The following is a 22,804-nucleotide window of genomic DNA, read 5'->3' as shown; positions in this document are numbered from 1 at the left end:
CAAAATATAGAAAACTAAGCTTTCAGAACTCTTGCCCGTTTAAAACGTGCACAGTTGATTCATTTTGTAACATTTATTGGGAAACTTGCTTGAGACACAATTGTGAAACTTTTAAGAATGCAACAACTCTAGCACTGGATTGTATAATAATGCTAGACGCATTGCGAATCCCTTCAGCGAAATATTTTGTAATAATAGACATAAAATAAAATACTACGTGAACATGCATTTTGAAAGCTCCAAAAAGTTACTAGGTAACATGGCGTTAAATGAAGGTATGCAAATTGTATACATTGCATTTCCGAACAATATACTTTCCCCCTCCCTCCACCCCTATATTCTCTTTAGAGGGTTTTTGTGTGACTGGATCTTTGTATTGGCTCTGGTCACAAAGAATCCGGTGCCACACTCAGTGCTGGAAGAGCTGTTCCATGTAAGCCTCATGCAGATAAGGTGCCATTATTTTAGCTTCAGGTTGCAACGAAGATATAATGATTGAGGTCTTTTGGGTTAGATCGCGTAAATATAAATGTGTCGTTAAACCCGCCACCACCTGACACAGCCAATGAGTACGGTTTGTCACGTAAACAAAAATTCCACAGGTGTGTTGGACAGCAACAAGTTGGCATGTTTTGTTTATGTAACAAACCTTACTAATTGGCTGTGTCGGGTGGTGGCGGGTTTAATGACACGTTTACGTTTACACGATCTCACCCAAAACCTCTATGATGGATAATATTGGTTGTGAATGCTTACATGTTAAACTGAAGATAGAATACCATACCAAATATCACAATTTGATGATTATCATGAAATTTGTTTCCCACAACCTTGCAATTGTTTTTCACATTAGTATTGTATTATTTGTGCTCCACTGTACTTCCATTATGATTATAAATTACTTGTAAGATTATCAACTGCAGTTCACTCATAATAACACTGCTGCCATCGGTTTTCATAATAATTACAGCCTGTAATGCATATAGAGCACACGTGCTGTCAGTTACACGAATAACAATGATAAACAATCTTGATTTGAAGCTTTTGTGACTGCAAGAATTACTCTTTGGTTCTTTCGGTAAAGTCACGTCAAAAGAAAATTAGTTAAATAATTATTTTCTTTTTACGTGAAGAAAATAAATTAAATAACTATTTTCTTTTTACGTGACTTTACCGAAAGAACCAAAGAGCAATAATGATATACGCCATTAAAATTGTGACGTTATATAACCATGTCACATTTTGCCGGTAACAGTGATTTTAACTTCCAGTGGGAATGAACTGCAGAAAATGTTAGAACTTCGTTAAAAAGACTGCAAAATTGGGCTAAGGATGAATATGAACAAAGCAAAGTTAATTGACTACCTAAAAAATGTACAAAACTGAAAATTATACAAAGACACATGGAGGGATCCATGCTTGGAATTACATCGAGTGATATAAAGAGGAACACATTTATTCGAAAAACATATGCAGGCCAAAGACATAATTGAAATGCTGAAGCAAAGTAAGTGCGCTTAGGAAAGACACATCCCTAAAAGGGATGATGGATGATGGTCAAATGTAATGATGGAGTTGGCAGCCAATGATTGGAAAGTGTCTACAAAGTTGCCACCCAGGAGTTTGAGCAATTAAATCAGCGTGTGTGCAGGTGCTAAGTGGATAATTCCATCAAATGATTTTGAGATGTATGCATGTTGATCTTCTTTCGCACCGTACTTTGCCAACCGAGATAATTAATCCGAGGTCCGGCGGAAGGACAACAAACTTAACAAAACGCAGTTCTTAAGAAATGCGTTTTCAATCTAGATTTAAAAGCGTATAGCTCAAATTGCTTCCTAATATCTGAAGGAAGAGCATTCCAGACGGCCACAGAAGCGCGTCTGAAAGCGTGCGATAGGCAGCCAAAAGCCGCTGCTGCGTGGCTTGGAGAGGCCGTCATCCAGCAGTCGATCGACCGTGGCTGTTGATGACGACGCCGATTCATGGAAGGCGATCTGCACCACACGGCTATCTGTGTGGTGCACGAGTGACACCTCTAAGTGTCAACAAGCGGCGTTTGGCAGTCAGCCTCGAGCGACGGTGCGCATCATGATGCTCGGTGACAAATCAACAAACGGCGGGGCGCTGGGGCGGACGCCGCCACTCTCGACTCTCGGCCTTCCTCGTGCAAGCCGTGAGCAGCGCGATCCATCACGGCAGAGTGAGCTCCTCGTGTCAGTGCCCGCCTCCGCTCGCTTGAGTTACAGCGTCGCGCGGCACCAGCCGCGGTGAAGTGACCTCGCGGCATGATTCATCTCTCGTCCACTTGTGGATGGGATCAGGACCTGGTGGGCTAAACTTTCCGAAATGTTCGTGCCGTAGAAAAGTTGTCCACGTGGTATTGTTCAGAGTGTTTAATCCGTTTGTAAACGGATTGAGCCATGCTGTAATGATGAGCACAATGCATTCGCAGTGCACTCACAAATTGAAACAATGGGTGAGTTTATTAAATGCCTCCCACCTCTGCGTGCCCAGCAGTATAAGTGGGTACACCAAAGTCAACCGGCAGGTCATATGTGGTGGGGTAAAGCGTGGATTCTCACAGGTATTCCACAATGTCGGGCCAGCCTCTATAAGGCTTCTCTGGAGCTCGCTCGCTCTCTCTCGTGAAGGCTTTTCCACCAGCAGTGGCATAGGAATCCCAGGGCTGCACCCTATACCTTGAAGAACAAATATATTTTGAAGCATTTATTTTTTCAGAAGACTAGACTATATCCATAGTAACCAATGTTTTAATTCCTTTACATTTTGTTCACATTCCGATTTATACTTTTGTATTGAATGATGTTTTGCCACAGCATTATCTTCTCGTCGCTGTGAAATAAGGGACACTGATCGTGGGTCACAGCCCCACCAGTGAGCTCCAAGGCCTGCTCGATGTGTGTAGGCCTTGCTTATGGATTTGTTTGCCATCTCGTTCGACTCGTTCAGGGCACAGGGGAAACACATTGGGCTAGGTGCATCACCGCCGCTTGCCCTGTGCCAATCGAGGAGTCCAAATTGTGCAGTGAATGTTTGTAAATATATTTTAATGAAGCCCGAATTAAACAAGACGATCTGTCATCGAACTCTATTAAGACCAAGAGGGGGGGGGGGGGAATTAAAACCACATTGGAGCAACAACCACTGTGCTATGCGCTACTTTATATGTTTTCATTACAACTTAATAAAATCGTAATCATGTTTTCTTTTCACTGAACATAATCAGTGTGAGGTCCATAATCCAACGATGTTGATGAAAGTTCGGATAATTGTGTATTTAATCGTTTGATTTGTGTTCCTTGCACAATTTTGTTTATAGCAAATTAAAAAGTGTATGTTTTTTTACCAAGAACAACACCTTCAATTGATGTCTTGTTTTCATTTTTTTTTACCAATATTAAGGTGATTTATTACAGCTGTGGCATTAATGTGCAGTAATTACAAAACACACTAAATGCGTGCATTCCATTTGTAGTTCACTTGCATTAGTATTTATTACAGCGAATTTAATTCCTTCCAATGTAATTAATGCTGAATGTTATTTCACCTAAATTATCGGCTGCAAGCTTCACCAATTTTCAAGAAAAAAAAGACCCAGTTTAAAGTGCCTTGTCTAACGGCTCACGTATCGCTCGTGCTAGCCTCCAAACAAAACTCAATTGGCTCGTAGCATAGAAATCACTTAGTAGAAAATGTAGCAGCGCATTGTCTCTGCCAAAAGCAGTAGCAGCAGCGCGACAACTCCAAAGTTGTTAAACTAAAAAAAGCGACTGAACCACGGCAAAATTAAATAAATGAAAGGGAGAAATGAGGCAATAATTGCTTGCTTTCTTATTTTGTGCAGAAAACTCCAAGATTCAGGGTCCAAGCCGTAAACACTCCGTATCCAAGAGCCTCAAGTATCTCTTCCAGTCAACCAGCAAGTTTGTCAAGAGTCTGAAAAGGTAAACTACTGTAATTACATCTCTGGAGGCTGAAGCCCAGACGTGGGTGTGTGGTTGACTCTGGCTCTGTGCGTGTGATTGTGCATGTTTGATTTTGTCACGTTTACACAAGGCTGCCTGTTTCAACCGATGTCCTTGCTCCTTAGCTGATGCAGCCGGGTTTATCGGTATGGTAGCTCGTGCTCCAACTGTTATTTTGTTTCACATTTATTTTTCCCTCTGCCCATTCCCCTCACACCCCTTACCGCCCTGTCCCTGCCACTCCTCTCTTCCACCCACAATCCCCCCACAACCATCCGCATCTACTTGAGAAGTTCCGGCAATAGTACATGGAACAATAATAATAATAACAACATTTAGTTAAACGCACGATCGTAATACGTTACCGCTAGACAACCATGGAACCGGAGAGTTGCTAGTTAGAGAGAGAAAAAAATCATGTTTAATGCTGTGATTTGTACTGTTGTGGTTGCTATGGTATTATATCCATCATAGAGACAGCTGACCACACGATCCAAACAGCTGCATTGTCCCTGAATGGATCACCGGAGGTTCACAAGTGTTGCATTCCCAGCGCCACACTCTATCCCAGTGCCTCTCTTTAAGAAAGAAAAAAAAAACAGTAGCAAGATGTACAGTTAAATATGAGACATTCAAACAATAGTCACGTCTGTGTGCGTGCGCCACATCCACCAACAAGACCAAGTGGTGAAATCAGCGCAGGAACTTGGCGATTGTCGCATTGCAGCTTCGAGGAAATAAGGTGGAAACTTGGGGGAGCTTTTGTGCAGCAGTGGATAGATCAAGGCTGATCATGGGGTCCTGGCAAGGATTAGCAATGGGGGGGGGGGGGGGGCGATGATTGCAGAATATAAATATATATTCCAATTGAGCAATTTGCCGGTAATTTTTCACATTTTGGTCAATTTGAACCATGACGCCAGCACACAAAGGATTACTTCTGGCAGTGACCTCATGGGATATTTAACGTCCACTCTGAGGCAGACGGCACGTAGTTTTTACGGTTAACACACCCGGGGGTATTCATTCCATGACAGCAATGACCAATGACGATGCGATATGTTAAATTAACTGAGGAATGTCAAGTTTATACACATCACAAAGTAAGTGTGCGACGGTTCATGCCCAGACCCCCAGCATCGCGCTGGATTTTAACCATTGAGCTTCTGCAACCAGCGGTGAACGCGCTGCAGCGAGGCCGTGTCACGGTCCCCAATGTATGTTTCGGTGTGCGTGCCCGTATGTTGCACGTCATTCATTGACGTGACCACTGCAGCCACGTGAGAAACCGCCATTCACCACGGTATTCATCTTGTCAATTCTTTGCAGCCTTGGGATTGAGGAACGCGGGATGCTCGGGGCTGGGCACGGATCAATGCACTCCTACTTTGTGATACATATATAGATATAAACTTTACATTCTTAAGTAAATTAACGTATCACATCGTCATGTGTCATTGCTGTCATTAAATGCGGGTATAATGTGAGAGTGTGCCGGTTGCTGCATGGCTGTCGTTATCATTATCATCAGCAATAGTTCATCTACTGCTGCTGGACGAAGGCCCCCTCCCCAAGCTACCGCCGTGGTTGTTGCGGTTCTGCGATGTGAATGCCTAACAGCCTGCACACGAGCCGACATCATCGCTGCACCTCCTTGGTTGGCATGGCCGTGACTCGAGCCAAATCCTCGGGCATCCAAATTTTCTTGCGGGGCCGCCCGTGTCCTTCTGCCGTGCAGGGGGCTTTACCTCGCCACGGTGTTCTACCAGGGGGAGACCGTCCTCGTCACACACGAAGATCAGATCCCGGTGGTGGAAATCGACGACTCCTACCCCAGCCCGCTCAACCAAGACTTCCTGTGGTTCACCAAAGTGAGTATCTGTTTTCATATATCAAGGATCTTCTCATTATACTGCTGGGTGGGCAGAGGTAGTGGGGTGGGGGGGGTTTGAGAAACTTTGTCTATTTATGTTTTATCTGCCACACCAGGATATTGAACTGGCAACATAAGTATTGCAAGTCCAATGTGCTAACCGTTACACCACGTCCCTCTTTATACGTGTACACATTTTATATCTATAGGCTGAATATGAGTCAAGTTGTATTTGAAGCTTTATGATTAAATAAATATACCTTAACCAATCCAGGAAATCCGTGCTGCAAACGTATAATTTTTTTTTATTATGGAAAGACATGCAATGAGATTTACTCGCTGGCTATTATGCATATAAACTGTTTATATGTCATATATAACATATTTCTTTTACGGTGGTGTATGTTAATTGTAAAAAAAAACATGAAGAGTGTGCGGCTTTGTTTTGTTATATACTGGGCATCACTCATGGCAGGCACGCTGGGTCCTCTCTAAACAATATCAGCCCTCCAAAGCACATAATGAAGTGTGCCCTTCCAATGAACGATCCGGTTGGAGACTTGAGCATTCCAGAGCTGCTGTCACACGCACAAAGGTGGCAAAGAAACCTCAAGGGCACTTCTCAAGAAAACTGACGAACAACAACAAAACCCACCGTGCAATTACCAGGAACCGATAAACTACAGATTATTCTGCTTTCTGTCGCGGTGGTGATTCATTCATTTGGAGTCCCTGTGTGATTGCTAAATGCTTCCGTTTAATTGGCTGCATGCCCCACTCGTAGAACCCCACGGTCCTCTTTTCAGTCAAATGTGAAAATTAGGTCGTCGTGATTAAGGAGCGAAAAAAAAATTTGCGGGTGGGGGGGGGAATTATTTTCTTTTTGAACCGCGCCTTCACGGTGGTCTCAGATGGGATTGATTTAGTTCAGTTGAAGGCTGAATCAGTGAGATGTTTTATTCTAAGTCTGTACTTGCAGCCATGCCAAAAACTCTTTCAGGCTTTAATCATATTGCTTTGAAGTGATCTGAGCTTGGGTCTCGCCTGCCTCTCACTGGCGATTGCTTTCCACTCCAATGCTGCACAGTGGCTCACCCAGAGATCATTAAACAGGAAAATGCAGAGTACCCCCCCCCACCAACCCTCAACCCCCATCCCCACCCACTTCCCCCTCTCCCCACATCCTTCAATTCTCAAGCAGTCACTGTCAATATCAGCCCGAGCATGTCTGCTCAATCCGGAGGAGGTTTTGGAGTGGCCCACTTGACCAAATGGTGTGACTAGCTGGATGTATAGCTGATGATAAAAAAGGCAAAAGATGCAGCCCTGAGTTTGATTTGTTCATGCCACTGCTGGCGAAAGGGCCTCCGCTAGAGGGAGCTTTACAGAGCCCCTGTAGAGATAGAGCCCCTCTGGAGGGTATTTTGACCATATCTTCCACACTGGCCGAATGTGTTTTTGTTAAATTTCTTTTTACCGTGTCACAGACTACTTGCCACTCGCCGCACTGTGCCACCCAATTGTGCGGCTGGGCGGAACAAAGGCTGTGGGGTTTAAGAAACCCGTCCATTGTTGAGAGATCAAACCAGCGACGTCTGGATAGCAAGTCCAGTGTGATAACCACTATACCAGTGCAGCATACCACCTGTGTACATGTGGACGCAGTAAATTATTCCTTTTTACTTCTTGCAGCTTGGGATGCTGTGAAGGGAGTGGTGCCGGTGGTCAGGATGTGTTCCTGCGATGTTTTCAGAGCAATCGGAGGGGGAGGGGGGGCCTGCTACTCATAGAGGGCTCTGTGTGTTCGAGAGTCGTTAAGCCATCTGTGCCATCTGCTTCCAAGCATTTAAAGAGCCCCTTAAACACTTAGTAATAGTCGAACATCATATGCCATTGGCATGGTCAAAGTGATCACTAAACAATGTCATGGAACACATCTCTATAATTATAACAGTAGCTTTTAGTTCGTGAATTGGTGTTAGCACTCCAATGGGAGTACCCACATTTTATCCAGCATTTATGCTCCTGGGGTGGACAGTGGAGAGCGGGTTTCAGAAACTTGACAATTGTCAAGTAGGGAGATTGATCCGGCTACCTCTGGATTGCAAGTCCACTTTGCTAACCACGTGGTAGAACATTGTAGTACGTGGGCTTAATGTCGGTGCCATTGCAACCATCTTGGGAGACACGTTAGATAGGTACAGAGTAGTGCATTGTGCATTTGATTGCAATACCAATACAAATTTTCAAACGATGCCACATACCAGTATGCGATGTATGTATGTTGAACTGCTGTTGCACCTTACGTAGGCAACCATGCTAATCAGAGTTGCAGGGGAAGCACAACAAAGTAAACACAAAAAGCAGTTCTAAACAAATGAGTTTTCAATCGAGATTTGTGCATACTTTCAGTGGCTTCCTAATATCAGACGGTAGAGCGTTCCTGACGGCCGCAGAAGCGCGTCTGGAGCCGGGCGATGCGGTGACCGTCTTTGTTCAATGATTAGCCAAAAGCCGCTGCTGCGAGGATGACCGTAGTTTGCGTGGTGGTTTAAAACGAGATCGGCAAGGTATTGTGGTTCAATAATAGCGATTTTTTTGGGTTAGATCTCATAAATATAAATGTGTCGTGAAGTCCGCCACTACCCGACACAGCCAATTAGTAAAGTTTGTCACGTAGACAAAACATGACAATTCGTTACTAGTACAGCAACACCGGTGTGTTGGAGAGTAAACCCACAACATTTCCAAGTCGAATATGACGTTCTGCTGGTAATAACAATCAGCCTCATCAGGCGACAGCCAGATTTGTTGAGATATCCACCGGTGTGTTGAAAGGTAAATACACAAATAGTAAATGTTGTGGGTTTACTCTCCAACACCCCGGTGGGCTGAAGTAGTCACTAATTGGCACGCATTGTTTACGTGACAAACCTTACTGGCTGTGTCGCGTGGTGGAGGATTATGACACATTTATATTTACGCGATCTAACCCAAAAAAAACCTCTTATGGATATTACTGCTCGTGAAAGCCTACAACTACGTGTTAAACTAACCATCGTGGTTCAAGCAAAAAAGTGTCGTGGTTGCGATGGGGCGGGAGCTTTTGCGGCGGCGTTTATCATTCGGTCGGTTCGAAAGCAAGTTGCGGTCGTTGCAGCTGTCCTGCATGTGGGAGGAGGTGCGGGGCCTGCGGCACGGTGCTAACACCCTCTACTCAGCCTCCTCCGCCCTGCAGTCCCGCCAGAGGATACTCCTGGCGATCTCGCAGATGCAGGTGAAGTTGGAGCACTGTCGTCTTTTTATTCCATCTCCGCCGCTGTTTAACGTTGAGGGCGTTTACGTTGTCGGCTTTGTCCGTTCGCCCCCTGCCACCGTAACGGTCGGGTTTTGAGATGCGAGTGGGGTGGGGGAGGGGAGCACGAAAACTCTCGTCGTGATGAACCAAACGTTACTGGACATCTGTGAGCTTCACAGCTCAGCGGATCTCTCCAGAGTAAATTAAGATTCTGATTCAGTAGGAACGAAACGCTTATAATTGTGTTGCAAACAAGGAGTTACCCAATTAAAAACCGGCTAAGTTAATCGAAGTGTTACCCGAAACTTGCAGACACAAACCAAGGCAAAAAAGGATGAAACTCGCTATTTCGACTCATGTCCAGTATGAAAAATGCGTTTTTGCCCTAGCTTCAACACCGCTGATTAAAAAACCGCCGAAGGCAAACGTTGCGCGTTGAAAAGCGTTATTCAAACCATGTACGATCCATTCAATTTCTCTGCAAAGCTGATTGTCGATGTCACGGTGTCAACGAAGCGGTGGGCGCTCACTTCCGTGGATGGCCCCGAGCGAACGGTTGTGAACTATTACATTTCCGTTGCGAGGGTCATTCTCTCGATTTGCGGAAGAAGGAATAACAAGTTCACACGATTTCATGAACCCAAGAGAAATATCTCTCTTGGCTGCGTTTTGGGGCTGAACCGCGTGTTGTCGTTGGGCACGATGTCCGACGTATCGCTCCGCGTTCCGGGAGCTTCTTCAGGATCTGAATATGCCGGACGGACATCGTACCAAACAGCACGAGGGACAACCAGAAACTGCATCAGAGCATCATCATCACACTCCATGTGCAGATAGCCGTAGGTTTCTAATGCACATTTCATAATTTATTTCCACTTTCCGCTTTGTCTTGTGCCAATATGCTCAAGTACTGCCACATCATTCTGGCACCAATCTCGTCAAGCCATTCTCTGTTTTGTGTCTTCCTCTTTTTCCTGTTCCTTCCATTTTTTCACTAACAACAACGCACGTTTGATGTTCCTATTGTTGTTCATCCTACACGTGTGTGTCCAAATAGTGCCGGTTTCCTTCTCATCACTACCTGCATCGTCAGGTCTTCTTCAATGCGCCACTTTTTTCTTACTTATACTTTGGGGACTCGTTGGGTCCAGGTTAGATGCGGTGTCCATGGACAGCGATACATTTCGAATGCCAGAGCACATCCATGGAAACCTGCGCAGTAAAAACAATTGGCTGCATCAACCCCCCCCCCCCCCCCCAATTCAGGATTTGAAGTTGCAACCTTCCAATAGCGAGCCCAGCACCTGGACCACAGCGCCACTCACGCAGCCTAAGTAAATGTATAAAATATACCCAAACTATAAAGTACATTCGTGTGAATACGTTCCTTTGCACCCTTTGGCATTGGCCCTGTGTGTTGGGCGCGTTGTTATGTTGGGACACTGTCTTCCACACTTGTAAAAAGGCACGATGCGTGATTGCAAGGCACGTGTTGTTGGCGACTTTTCTGTCTGAAAAAAAAGATATGCCCGTGCCCTTAAATATGGCCTCATTATATACATATTTATTTATGGTTTCCGAGGCACCGAATGTCAAACGTGGATTTACATAACATTATACACGTTGATGTATTTATAGATACCCGCCCGTTAAAATAACAGGAAGACATTGCAACATTGGAGTAGATATTGTGTGTGTGTGTGAATCACGGATCTGCGAATCTCTGTCCATGCTACCACCCTCCTTTATTTGTCATCTTCTAAGCTACGGAGCCATCACCCATTGAAAAGAAAGTGGCAGGTGTCGTTATAGATCAGTGGGGTACCTATGCAGTACATCTATGACACTGTATAGTTACAATAATAACAACTGTATTCCCTGGGTGCCATGTTTCTCCAGCGATTTAATGGATTGCCATGATTCAGGGGTAGCGATTTGATTCAAGAATAATTTATTATTTTTACATTGCGAATGTAGCATGTGGGCCTCACATGAACCCACGACTTGCAACGTACTCGAATGACAAAATCTCAATTCTTAGGCACGTGATCTGCGTGCAATAATCCATGTTATTCAACTCATCAATACATTTTGATGCACCCCTTCCACAAACAATTTAAGAAACGACTCAAGGCACATTAGTTAAACAGAGGGGTTGTCTTGCGTGCAGCCTTGTTTTTATTTATTCATTTTCACCTGTCACAAAATAGATGCGTTGTACGTGCCCTGCCCATTTCCACAGCACCTGATAGGAACACAGGACCTGGGGCAGCCGTACCACGAGCTGGTGAAGGACAAGCACGGCAACGCGCTGCTGGTGACCCTCCGGGAGGTCGAGGCCCCTCAGGGGCTGCCGGGCGGGCGCTGGCAACACGTGAGCCGGCTCCAGAGCCAGCGCAAGTCTCTCTCCACTCCCGAGGAGCCCTCTGCCCTCGACATCCTGCTCATCACCCTCCAGGTGACTCCCTGGGTGCCACGGTGGCGAGATGCTAACCACCTCGCCTGGGATGCAGGAAGTCGTGGCTTTGATCCCGACCGTGGCGCCTGCTGCATATTTACAGTTTGCGTGTTCTCTCTCTCTCCCCGTGGTCGTGCGGATTTTTCTCCGGGTCCTCCGGTTTTTCCCTCCACGTTTAGAAGCACGCGTTCAGGGAATTGAAATTTCCACGTGACAAGCCACTTCGTTGTGCTGTCATTTGTGGCCAGGTCGCTTCTGAGAAAGAGCTGTATAGTTCCGTGGGCCTTACTTGCTCAAATAAAATTTGAAAAAAAAATGTTTTTAATCACCCCACACACACAGACAAAGCAGAAGTAGCCTCACGAGATCGTAAGGGCAAGTGCGGTGTGGCACGCGGGGTGGTTACGTGGCAAGCTCCGCACTGCTCTCAGGATGGTGTGGTGTGAGCAAACGCTTGTGCCTCACGCCAAGAAGTGCCTGTGTTCGATTGCTGACTTGACGAACTGTGCCACGTCTACAAATGCGCGTACCGAAACTGTCCTCGCAAATGTCCTCGCAGAGTCTCACGACCAAGCTTGCACAGGTTTGCTAGTGTGTGTGCTCACATTGAAGCAAGAGAAACTTATTTGCAAATTTGCACAACTTCTCACACATGTGTACTCACAAACAAGCCACGCGTGCACATACACGCAATTAAACCAGCACAGTTAACACACTCGCACAGCGACGACAACAACAAGAGGAACGCACGCGTGGCCACCACATACCTGTGAACAGACAGAAAAAGTATTCTGGGCCATTCGACACCCACAACACTTAATAGTAGAGTCCTTTGAAAGTGGTGCCCAGTCGGAGTATATTTTTCTTATGAATAACCATGGCTTGCATACTTCAAACAATAGATTTATTTTATTTAGCAAATGCTAATGTACGTAAAGTGTTCCATGAACTATAAACGCAGTGATGATCACACCGAGGATGCTAGCTGTCAGCCATTGTGTGTTTTGTTTTTGTATAAACTGTAATCACACCGCTGGCTTTTCCTGGAAACCCTTTGTAGAGGCCCCGTCAAAGGCAATTTGCACACATCGGGGTCATAGAGTCAAATAACAATTATCCCTACCAGGACAAATGTCTGTTATTGCCATTGCAGGGTCTTTAAATCAGAACATTGAATGAAATGGAAGACACGTTTAACCTCACACACTCATCTTTTGAACATACACTCGTCAATTAAAATTCTTAAATAGATGTCAGTTTGTTTCCATGGGAATGTGCTCCCAAACGGGTGATGTGATCTTGCAACTTTAACTCCTTTGCCGTATACTGTGCCGGTTACAAGTGCTTTTGTTCATCTCAGTAAATTTAATGTTATGGGTGTTAAAAAAAATAAATCTATCGTTTACCACTGACTTCCCTATGGATTACGTACCTTTTACATCCCCCATACATTCCTCGTGCATGACTCAGTATTGTGACTTTTTTGTTGGCTACTTTGTCACATGAAGCTCGAAACTCTTGAGCTGAAAGTCAAAGTGTCCCGCATACTTAAACAACGATTGGGGCTGTGTGACTCATCTCCTCCGGTTCACCCGAACCGGTGGTGAACATTCCACATTCCCACTTCAAGGGGTATCCGTCTACACACAATGACCCGCTGTTGATTTCCCACAATTTGATAATCAGTTTGTGGACCCAGAGGGGAATGATGGAATAGTGCAGCCTCTGACCAATTTAACACGTAGGCTTTCGCGACCAATAGTATTCATAATAAACGTTTTTGGGTTATATCGCGTTATTTATAAATGTGTCGTAACCCTCCACCACCCGACACGGCCAACACACCGGTGGGCTAAAGTAGTGAACTATTTGTCTTTTGTCAACGTGACACTTTTTTACTGATTGGCCGTGTCGGGTGGTGGAGGGTTACGACACATTCATAAATAACGCGATCTAACCCAAAAACTTTATTATGAGCCTCTGACCAAATTACCCCTGAATGTGCCGTGTCTCTTCAAACCTTGAAATGTATGCGGGGATGAACCTGGTTAGTACTTGGATGGAGGACCTCCTGACAATTCCACTTGGTGTAGACTTGTATGTTGCAAGTCTACAAATGTCGGTGTAGCCAGAGATTCCTGAATGTAAATGTCTGGATATTTTGTATTCATATCAAAGTACTCTGGTGTCTTCCCACATACCAAGCACTCGTTTATGGAATTGACAACACAGCCCGAAGTAGAATCCTCTTTAAAAAATGTTTTTAAATATTTTCCCCAATTGTAGTCTATCGGCGTTGTATCATCAGACAAAGTATGCATTGTATCTCTCGCAAAACAGTGCAGCCCTTCGTGTTCGCGAATGTCCCGTGACACTAAAAGTCATATTTTTAATTGTCAGCGTTGGAATTTAGCCACATTAAGCGGCCAAACGAAATCTATTGCCAGTCATTGATGATCCAGGTTAACACCATCAACTCACTTCACTTGAGAACCCGGTTCAATCGTAGATGGCTGCGTGGATTCGAACCCAGGTCCTCAACGGTGCCGGCTCAGCTCAATGACCTCTGGGCCACCCATCCACCGCTCCTGAATAAGACCCTTAAGACTCAGGTTTTCTAGGATGAACAAAGGGGGTTGCTTTATTAAATCATCAGCAGCAGCAGTCATGATCTATTCACTGTTGAATGAAGACCTCCCCATGACCCCTCCTGAAAGTGATCCTGAAGACTCAGGGGCGATTTCCTAGGTAAATAAAGACTAGTAGTAGTAGTAGTATTATTATGATATGGTTATTTTATATTAGAATAGCACTCTTTTGGCATATGAACACAGCAGCGCTGTACTATATTTTTTTCATAGTATTTCATTAACCACTGTGGTGGCCCTTTTTTACGTGTCATTGAAATACACTGATGTATTGCCGCCATTCACGCAGGGGTGTCGTTAACGTTAGTGCTCCATTGTGTGACTGGACACACACGTTGTACAAGTGAACAAACGGTGCTGAGTGACACCACTTTGGGCTCTAAACCACACGGGCTGCATGTGTCGTTAATAACAATAGCCGTGTCATCAGCACGCCCACCGTGAGCTCGACTCTGCTTGTCTGTGATGATGACGCAAACATAAAGCCAGGGGCTTCATAATCCAAGGTTGTAATTCGTTTGGGAGGCAAAGACGGGGCCTAGAGGGGATGTTATGTGCCCTTCCACGCGAGCTCGACATCTTGTAAGAGTTGGGTATACCCACACTTTACCTCACCATACGTTCCCTACTTATAAACTAAATGGGGATCACATTTTTATATTACTGCGTGGACAGAGGTTGGGGGTTTTAAGAAAACTGCAACCAACCTTTTAAACTGCCTCACCACGAAATCGAATGGAACCTTTGGCCCTCTGGTTGCAAGTGCATTGTGGTAACCATAGCAACCATGGCAGCGTCCCATCATTTTGCTGTTTTTTCCTGGATTTTCTATTTGCACATAGTCACATAGTCACTTTAAGATATTTTCTTGTTCATGTTTTTGTCTTTTGTTTGTTGCGGTTGCACTCGATTCAAGAGCCGAATGGCTCACAGGGATATACCAAATAAATGAAACTGAAATGAAACTGAAACTGAAAATAATTTGTGCCCTCGAGTATAGTGTTGATCGCAACAAACTAAACCGATAAAGATTTGTATTCTGCACAGATGGATTCGTCCTATTGCTATGGGAGAAAAAAAAACGCTAAGGAGCTATACATACAATACAATCTCTTTTGTCCAGCGGAGGGGGGGTTTGGGGGGGGGTTGGGAAGCTCTAATGCGTAAAGAATGCAGGCGCTAGCGTACGGGCAGCCGTGCCGGCCGCACAAAGCCGATTCACGCCGTCGCCCGCCTCCTTTCAGGACAAGCTGTCCTACCACCGGGCGAGCCGACAGACCCTGCCGCCCGGCCTCTACCTGGGATACCTGAAGCTGTGCAGCTCCGTGGACCAGATCAAGGTGCTGGTGCCACAGCGGATCCCCAACAGCCTGGTGCACCTCAAGGTTCGCGACAATCCCCACGTCTCTCGGTACGTGCGGCGCCCTCCCCAGCCCCCCCTTGTGCGCTTCCACGAGGAATTAAGAGCGACGATGATTGGCGGCGGTGGCGGCGATGATGGGTTTTGTGCCATCCGGTGGGAAACTTTTGTTGTTGTTGTTTGTTGTGTTATTCACACGTGACGTGGCCACACACCACCCTGGCCCTCACGGAGTACAACAATGTATGTTGATGGAGCAAACCTTGATTTTTACAGAGGTCATTTTGAAACAAGGCGCCCCTTGTGAACGTGGTGTATGTTGACTAATGGAGGCACTGTTCGTATTTTTGTTTCGCAAAAAAACAAGGGCCTCTTTTGTCAACAAGGCGTCCGGCGGCGGCTTAAAGGAACCGAACTGTAGTACAAAAAACATCGAAATGCTCAATACGAACGCAGATCATAATTGTGGTACAAAATGAATTGGGGTGGGGGGTAGGGGTGGGTTGAAACAAAAATCTGTTTTTTATAGGAATTTTCGTTGCGGTTTTTATTTGCTTTAGCTTTCAAATTGAAAACTAGAAACTGGGCTTTGAATATTTGGAAAATAAATAGCGCACGTTATGCCAAAATATCCAAGTAAGGGACCGTGTCTGCATAAAAATAAAACCTATTTATTGATGCACACCAAAGGCTCGGGCTCAGTAGAGGTGGCTGTTTTGGAGACCAGGCATCGACAGCAGAAGAGCAAAAATGTCTGGGCTTCAGTTACAAAAGCACCAAAAAATTCAGAGACAGCAAAACAATTCCTTTGCGTTGAGTGGCAGCGTTCAGAGCAACTGCTTTTCGACGGAGTTTATTGCAGATTAAAGCAGCTGGTTAATGAGTATATGGAGATCTTAGCCCCCACTCCCTCACTGAGTCAAGTTGTCGAAGAGAATTAATTTGGGTTTGGCTCTTGCTGTGCGCAATGCTTGGCTGATGAGCCCGCAGGGAGCACGATTTAGACATTTTACAGAAATGTTGTTAGCCTCACCGCTCCTCCGCCGTGCATGGGATTGCAGATTAAATTTTTTTTAAACCGTGGATCAGCGTTTCACAGTTATAGCTGGCGAATGTGAGAAACCCATTTTTCTCTTTTCGTACTTTATCTGATCGATAATAGGTCAAGGTTCAGTCCTGCGTTTGCTTGCTCATGCGAGTGCTGGCGGAAAGGGGCCCTGACTCGAGGAATCTCTTAAAGGCCCTCCACTTGGTAATTTGGTCTACTCTTCCACGATGGCCATAGCATCTGGGAATCGGTGGGAGTACCCACACTTGATTCCACGGCGTGTGATCTGCCGATCGACTAAATGTACTGCCGTCCATTTGCACTGATTGGTGTTTAGAGGGGAGGGAATTTAAAATCTTCCCAGTCTGCACCAAGTCCATTGTGCTCACCATTAGGCCATGGCAGAATCCCATGAACAATATACTAAATCCACGGTCTTGTAAATGTTCCGTCGTGTCCTGGAATTTAGTTTGTATGTGTTGTAATGTGACGTCAGCTAACTGGCTGAACACTCGCTGTATAAATCTTGACTTAAAGCCCTCGTGACTGCAGGAATTCATATTCTTCGTGTCTTTCAGTAAAGTCACGTAGATAGATTGTAATTTTCTTTGAACCTATCTACATGACTTTACCAAAAGACCCAAAGAATACTCGCTGTATATTTTATGGGGCCATAATGAAATATTTATATACAGAAATGAACAAAAAAATATTTTACAATTTACACATTTGGGTCAAAAAGCATACAAATTAAAGCAATGTAAACAATGATTAAACAGTTAGTTTATCTGATAGTAACGAAGCATTTTAATACGACTAAGCAATGCTGAATTAATTAATAAATAGGGAATAAATAACAAGTGCCGTGTGTATGAATAAGTAATTTCACACATGAATAATGTACAAGATATAAATAATGCATTCACAGTGCATTCACACACAATGCATAAATAAATGGATTGCATTACGAATAACAAAAAAAGAATGAATTCTGTAAACAACTGTGTGAATGTATGAATCAAATGCACCCGTGAATGAATGAATGGATGAAATGAACATGCCCATTAATCGGAGTCTTTATTTATCCTGGATAAATCTGATGAGGAGATGTTAAGAATAACCCAGCTCAGCGACTCAGCAGCAACAGAGCCAGCAACTCCCGTTTGGAAGGTTGCGAATTAAAATCCTGGTTGCGGGGTTGACTTAGCCCATCGTTCCTCTGGGGATCACCAAACTAGGTACCACTTTGTGGGAGAAGTCAACAGTGGATGTCCTATGGATGGACTTGCCCCCCACCATAGAAGTGTAACATTTCTGGCACTGGTTTAGGCCTCCAAATAGGCGATGAGCTCAACATCGCCGCTCATCTGAGCAGGAAATCACTTTTTGACTTTTGCTCGGAAATTCAACGAATGCGGACGCAGTGGGAGCTTCTTGCCTCGTCCGTGTGTCCCAGTGAGGAGTGGGAAGGTTTGAGCCGGATTTCGGGACCCGTGGACATCGCAGGTGGCCCTGGACTCGGGGGCCCAGGCTCCAGCCAAGACGTGTTCCTCAAGCAGCTGAGCTGTGCGCTGTCGGCCCTCCTGAAACAGCTGCACATATCTCCACATCAGGTGCGCGAGCGCGACACGGCTCCGGTTACTTCTAACCTTCAATTAGACGTTCGTGTCTCCCGATTATGTAATTGTGTGTATCATGACGACATGATCTCGTGACATCGCACGTCGTGCACCGTGTTGACATTGTCACGTCATATGGCTCAGAAGGTATCATTATCTTCGCTAATTAAACACCTCCGAGGACAAACGCGCATCGGAGAGCGTTTTGGAATCCATGCGCATGCATGATTGTTTTTCCTTGTTTTGACCTGTAATAAATGGTTGCCTCTCTGTATTTTGTTGTACGCAGGCCAAGGAGTTCCGCATTTATAACCAGGAGGTGCTGGAGTTTGGAGACCGGGTGTCGTTCATGCTCCTCCTGCCTCCCTCGGATGACGTTTGTGTTGCCCCGGGCCAGAGCAACGCATACCCAACGCTCTCAGGCCTCATCGCTCTGCCCCTGCAGATCTTTGAGATCGGTAGGGTCGCGTCCATCGAACCGCGTCGTCGCCCACACACAGGCAGGCCCATCCACGCAATGCCAATCTGATTGTAACAGTCTGGCCTGGTGGTGCTGTGCTTACACCTCTTTTTTTCCACTGCACAACCTGGCCATGCCAGGGCCAGCCCGGCACGTCTCCGCAAGCGCCAAGTTGTTGTTGATTTCCACTGGGGAAGCCGAGATGTGCCGCTGACGTCACACACAATCAACGTTTGACATCAGCGCCACACGCTCAAGCGTGCTGACTTTCGCAACATACGACGAGCATTATTAACTCCACCCCTGGCCCAGCATGGCCCCGAGCCAGATTCAGTTGTTTTGTGAGGCCCGAGTTTCATGGTTTGATTCTGGCTCAGCTTGGCAATCAGAAAGTTGCATCTTTAATTCCTAGGCAGGGTCGATATCATGAGTTACCACAACGTAGGAAGTAAATAGTGCGTGTCCTTTCATCGACTCATGCCTGCCACAACAACGTGGACTTTCCCATCACCAGCTCCCTAGGACCAATGGCGATGAAGCCAAACTCCACAGTCGATTAGGAGAGACAATTTCACTTTTGAGATGAAACACCGCATATGCTCACGTGGCAGAATCCGAGATTCATCGTCAAGTCAGGGGCCCGTAGGTGCGTTGAACGTGTCTCGTTACTTTTGTCTCATTTAATGGGGCTTTTTTTGCATCTCTGAGCCCCGGGTGTTTCACCTTAAAAACCTTCAGAGCAAGGCAAGGAGCCGTGACTGCCAAATCTGCGTGTTTGCGCGTGTATTTATGCATTAGCTTAATACCAAGTTTAAGAAGGGGGCGGGGGGGAGGTGATCTTGTATTTTGAAGCACAGTTCTGCTGCGTGTAACCTAGGCACTGGTTCAGCGCGAGCAACCTCCAGCCACTCGCGGGTGCTGCATCATCCTCCTCTGTCGGTGGTGTGACGGCAGACGGGCGCTCAGTGTGCCGAGCCAAACGTTGACCTCAGCGTTGGATAATTCCGTTTGTGGATTGCAATTCATTGTTTTCCGACCTAAAACGTGCAAGCGGTCGATCCAGCTACTGTGAACTATCGACGGTCCCATCAATAGACGCTTCACTTTGTTTAAACACATTTTTTTTAATTAAATAGCGCACATATTATTTAATAACGTGATTAATTAATTTGCCATTCTTCATAGCGTGTGCACTTTTTTTGAGAACGTCACTGTCACCGAGGAGTGAGATTGTGGCAGTAGGATTGGGTGGCTTATAAATATACATTTTGATGGTGACAAATTACATCGCAGAACAACGATTGATTCTTTCATTCATTATTCTTCGGTCAAAATTACCGAAGGCTGCATGGCAACAATTACCTGCATGGCCTCACTCTCTCCTTACCCTACATGCCAGGGCTGTGATGTTAACACAGTCTTAATAATGTTATGCACACCTTTTGCTGGCTAACACCATACCTTGTGCTATGTAAACCAGACCACAGTAACACCTTTATGCGAGGCATCTCAGCTATTTCAAACCACTGCACTTTTCGTTTTTATTTTTGGCAAAGTCTAAACACACAGAATAATAAAACGTGGTATTGGTTACATTTCCACGAGCGTACAGTCTGCACGTATATATTTTACGTGGCAATGTAAATAAAATTGTATACCTACAATTGCAGTTCAACTATGCAAGTGGGAGTTGCATCAATTCTACTCTAGCTGTTCCTGGCATCACTTGAAGGAAATGAAAAGTTACTTCAGAAACGAACACTTAATTTGTTGAATGTTAATTGCTGTGGTGGATAACCTTCACATACAATCCTTGTTAGCATCCAAGAGCAAAGCAAACCACCGTCGATTTACAGCACGGAAATTTTCATTGTAATTTTTTTTTTGCCACACTATTTAAACATTTTACATTATTTATTTTGAACAATCATTTATTTTAAAATTGCAAGGTGTGTGCTCGTCAAGGTATACTCCGTTATTAAAGGATTCTAATTAGACGAGACGCAGACACACACACAGGCACGGAAGTATTAATATAAACTGTCAGTCTCATCCTTCTAAACCTCCACCATGGCATTGGGCACATGCATCAAAATCAACATTTGAGAGGTGTTTGATTGTTTAAAATGCTTCTGTCATGTGTGATTTACGTTAATCATGTTTTATGGGATATACTTCATCCTTCAAATAGTCATTTCATTCAGTAACGCAGTTGAAACTGTGGTATAAGCATAATGTTTTTGAAGCATATATTATGCAAATAAACTCACACATAAAGGTAAAGGTGCAGATCTGCAATTGATTGCTCACGCCACTGTATGTGTGAAGGGCTTTCACTCGAGGCAGCTCTAGAGAGTCACTGTTGAGAGTTTTTGGCCTACTCTTCCACCCTGGCCAGATGTCTTGGAAGGGGTGGGGAGCACCCACACGTTACCCCGCCACATGCGTCCGGCCAAATCGGCTCACCGCGGTGAAACGATTTGCGCTGCTGGCTGGACAGAGGCAAGGAGGTTCAAGAAAGCAGAGTTTTCAACGGGCGCGCTGGGAAGCTTCAACAACGCACATAAACACACACTCCATATACAAACAGCTCGTGGCCTTCTTGCAGTATGCAAAACCACCCTTTCTAGAAGAAATGCATTGTGGTTTCTTCTCATGTAAAGATTCGAATTGCTGCGCCGGTTTTCAGCGAACAATTGTGTCACCAATGACAAACATTCCTCCATGTAGCCTTAATAGACTGAAGTGGCCGACCGTCTTTGTCTCCCCAATGACAATGTTTACACATCGGACCAGGTAGTAATTTGAGGCTGAGTCGACCTAGGAGAGGCCCATGATTGGTTCAGACAATCGCAACTGGTCTTGGCCGTGAGCGGGAATCGAACCCGGGTCTCTGGGTTCGTAGCGCAGCGCGTTAACCACAGCACCACCGCTGACACGCACACACAAATATCGAGAAATGCTATAGAGCTTTTCTTTCTTCGTCACGCTGTTTTTTTTAGATAACGAGCGGTGATTCAGATGATGTCAACAAAAACTCTGGGTTTCCCTGAATTGCCCCTTTGCTCGCGGCAGGGAGAGTGCACAGTGTTCCATCCAGCGGCTTAATTTCTTTTGGGAGAGGGGGGGGAATGTCTGCACAGTCTACAGCGTTCTAATGTGAGCTAAATAGTGGTCTATAAACGCTGGTTGTCCCACGTGGAATTACCCCGTTGATGAGCCAAATGCGATATATATTAATTTTTTTTAAACGAAACCACTCTGGTGTTATTTGAGTTAGGGCTTGTTTGCGATGATGTGGCAGGAGCACACGTTCTGCATTCTCGTCTTCTTCTTCAAAAACAAACTTGTCTTGTGAGTTTGAAATGTGAGTCCTAGTCAGGCGTGCCAGTGGTGGGATTTTTTTTCTCAAATACTTTTTTTAGTTATTAATTAATCTATTGACTTGTTTATTCGTAGCCATAACGCTTCATTTAAAGTTAAAACGTTATAGCAATAAATTACACTTCTATAGTTTAGGTTTCGCATTCGGTTTGTTTATAGCAACAATTTATTTTTGCTAAATATAGTACCCAGAGTATTATGTTGTTACCATGACAACATAAACAGTTATATAGGTTAACAAAATAGCGTTGAGAAACGCTTACTTCAATAAAAAATAAATATAAACCTTCAGCTTGGAGGTTTATTTGTTGTTTATAATAATTATGGGGTTGGTATTTGGCATGGAACAATGTATAAAATCGTAATTAATCTTTATGCTCATGATGCCATCGCTTGCTGGAATCAACTTTTTGGAGTCCTTTGCATCCTACGTCATGGATTCACTTGACCCCTGCAGCCCATCGAGTCACAACATTCACAACAATGACTTGATTCTTATAGCCAACATTGATACATGCCTGGTGGGCACATGCTGAAACCCAGGGGGGGGTAATGTCGAGGTCGTCCAAACCCCCCCAACCCACCCCCACCCCAGCCACAAACGCCAACCTCAGCCATCGATGCCAACCGCTTAGAATCAGGCACTGCTTAAACCTGCCTTAGCATG

General features: G+C 45.0%; 1 protein-coding gene across 1 annotated transcript in view; it reads left to right on the top strand.

The window, feature by feature from the left end:
• Positions 1 to 19,560, top strand: part of LOC144721108 (ankyrin repeat and fibronectin type-III domain-containing protein 1-like) — a 92,431-nt gene extending 72,871 nt beyond the window's left edge. Inside the window, exons 10-16 of the mRNA XM_078598493.1 lie at positions 3,869 to 3,968; positions 5,728 to 5,860; positions 9,023 to 9,139; positions 11,403 to 11,618; positions 15,511 to 15,677; positions 18,131 to 18,287; positions 18,583 to 19,560. Of these exons, the coding sequence (XP_078454619.1) occupies positions 3,869 to 3,968; positions 5,728 to 5,860; positions 9,023 to 9,139; positions 11,403 to 11,618; positions 15,511 to 15,677; positions 18,131 to 18,287; positions 18,583 to 18,822 (1,130 nt within the window). The 3' untranslated portion in view covers positions 18,823 to 19,560. The remainder of the gene's footprint in view (positions 1 to 3,868; positions 3,969 to 5,727; positions 5,861 to 9,022; positions 9,140 to 11,402; positions 11,619 to 15,510; positions 15,678 to 18,130; positions 18,288 to 18,582) is intronic.
• Positions 19,561 to 22,804: the final 3,244 nt, after the last annotated feature.

Source organism: Lampetra planeri, chromosome 1 (assembly GCF_965212315.1).
Source record: "Lampetra planeri chromosome 1, kcLamPlan1.2.h2, whole genome shotgun sequence".
NCBI lineage: Eukaryota > Metazoa > Chordata > Hyperoartia > Petromyzontiformes > Petromyzontidae > Lampetra > Lampetra planeri.
The sequence above is the reverse complement of the archived record's forward strand: the minus strand, read 5'-3'. Positions and strand labels throughout refer to the sequence as shown.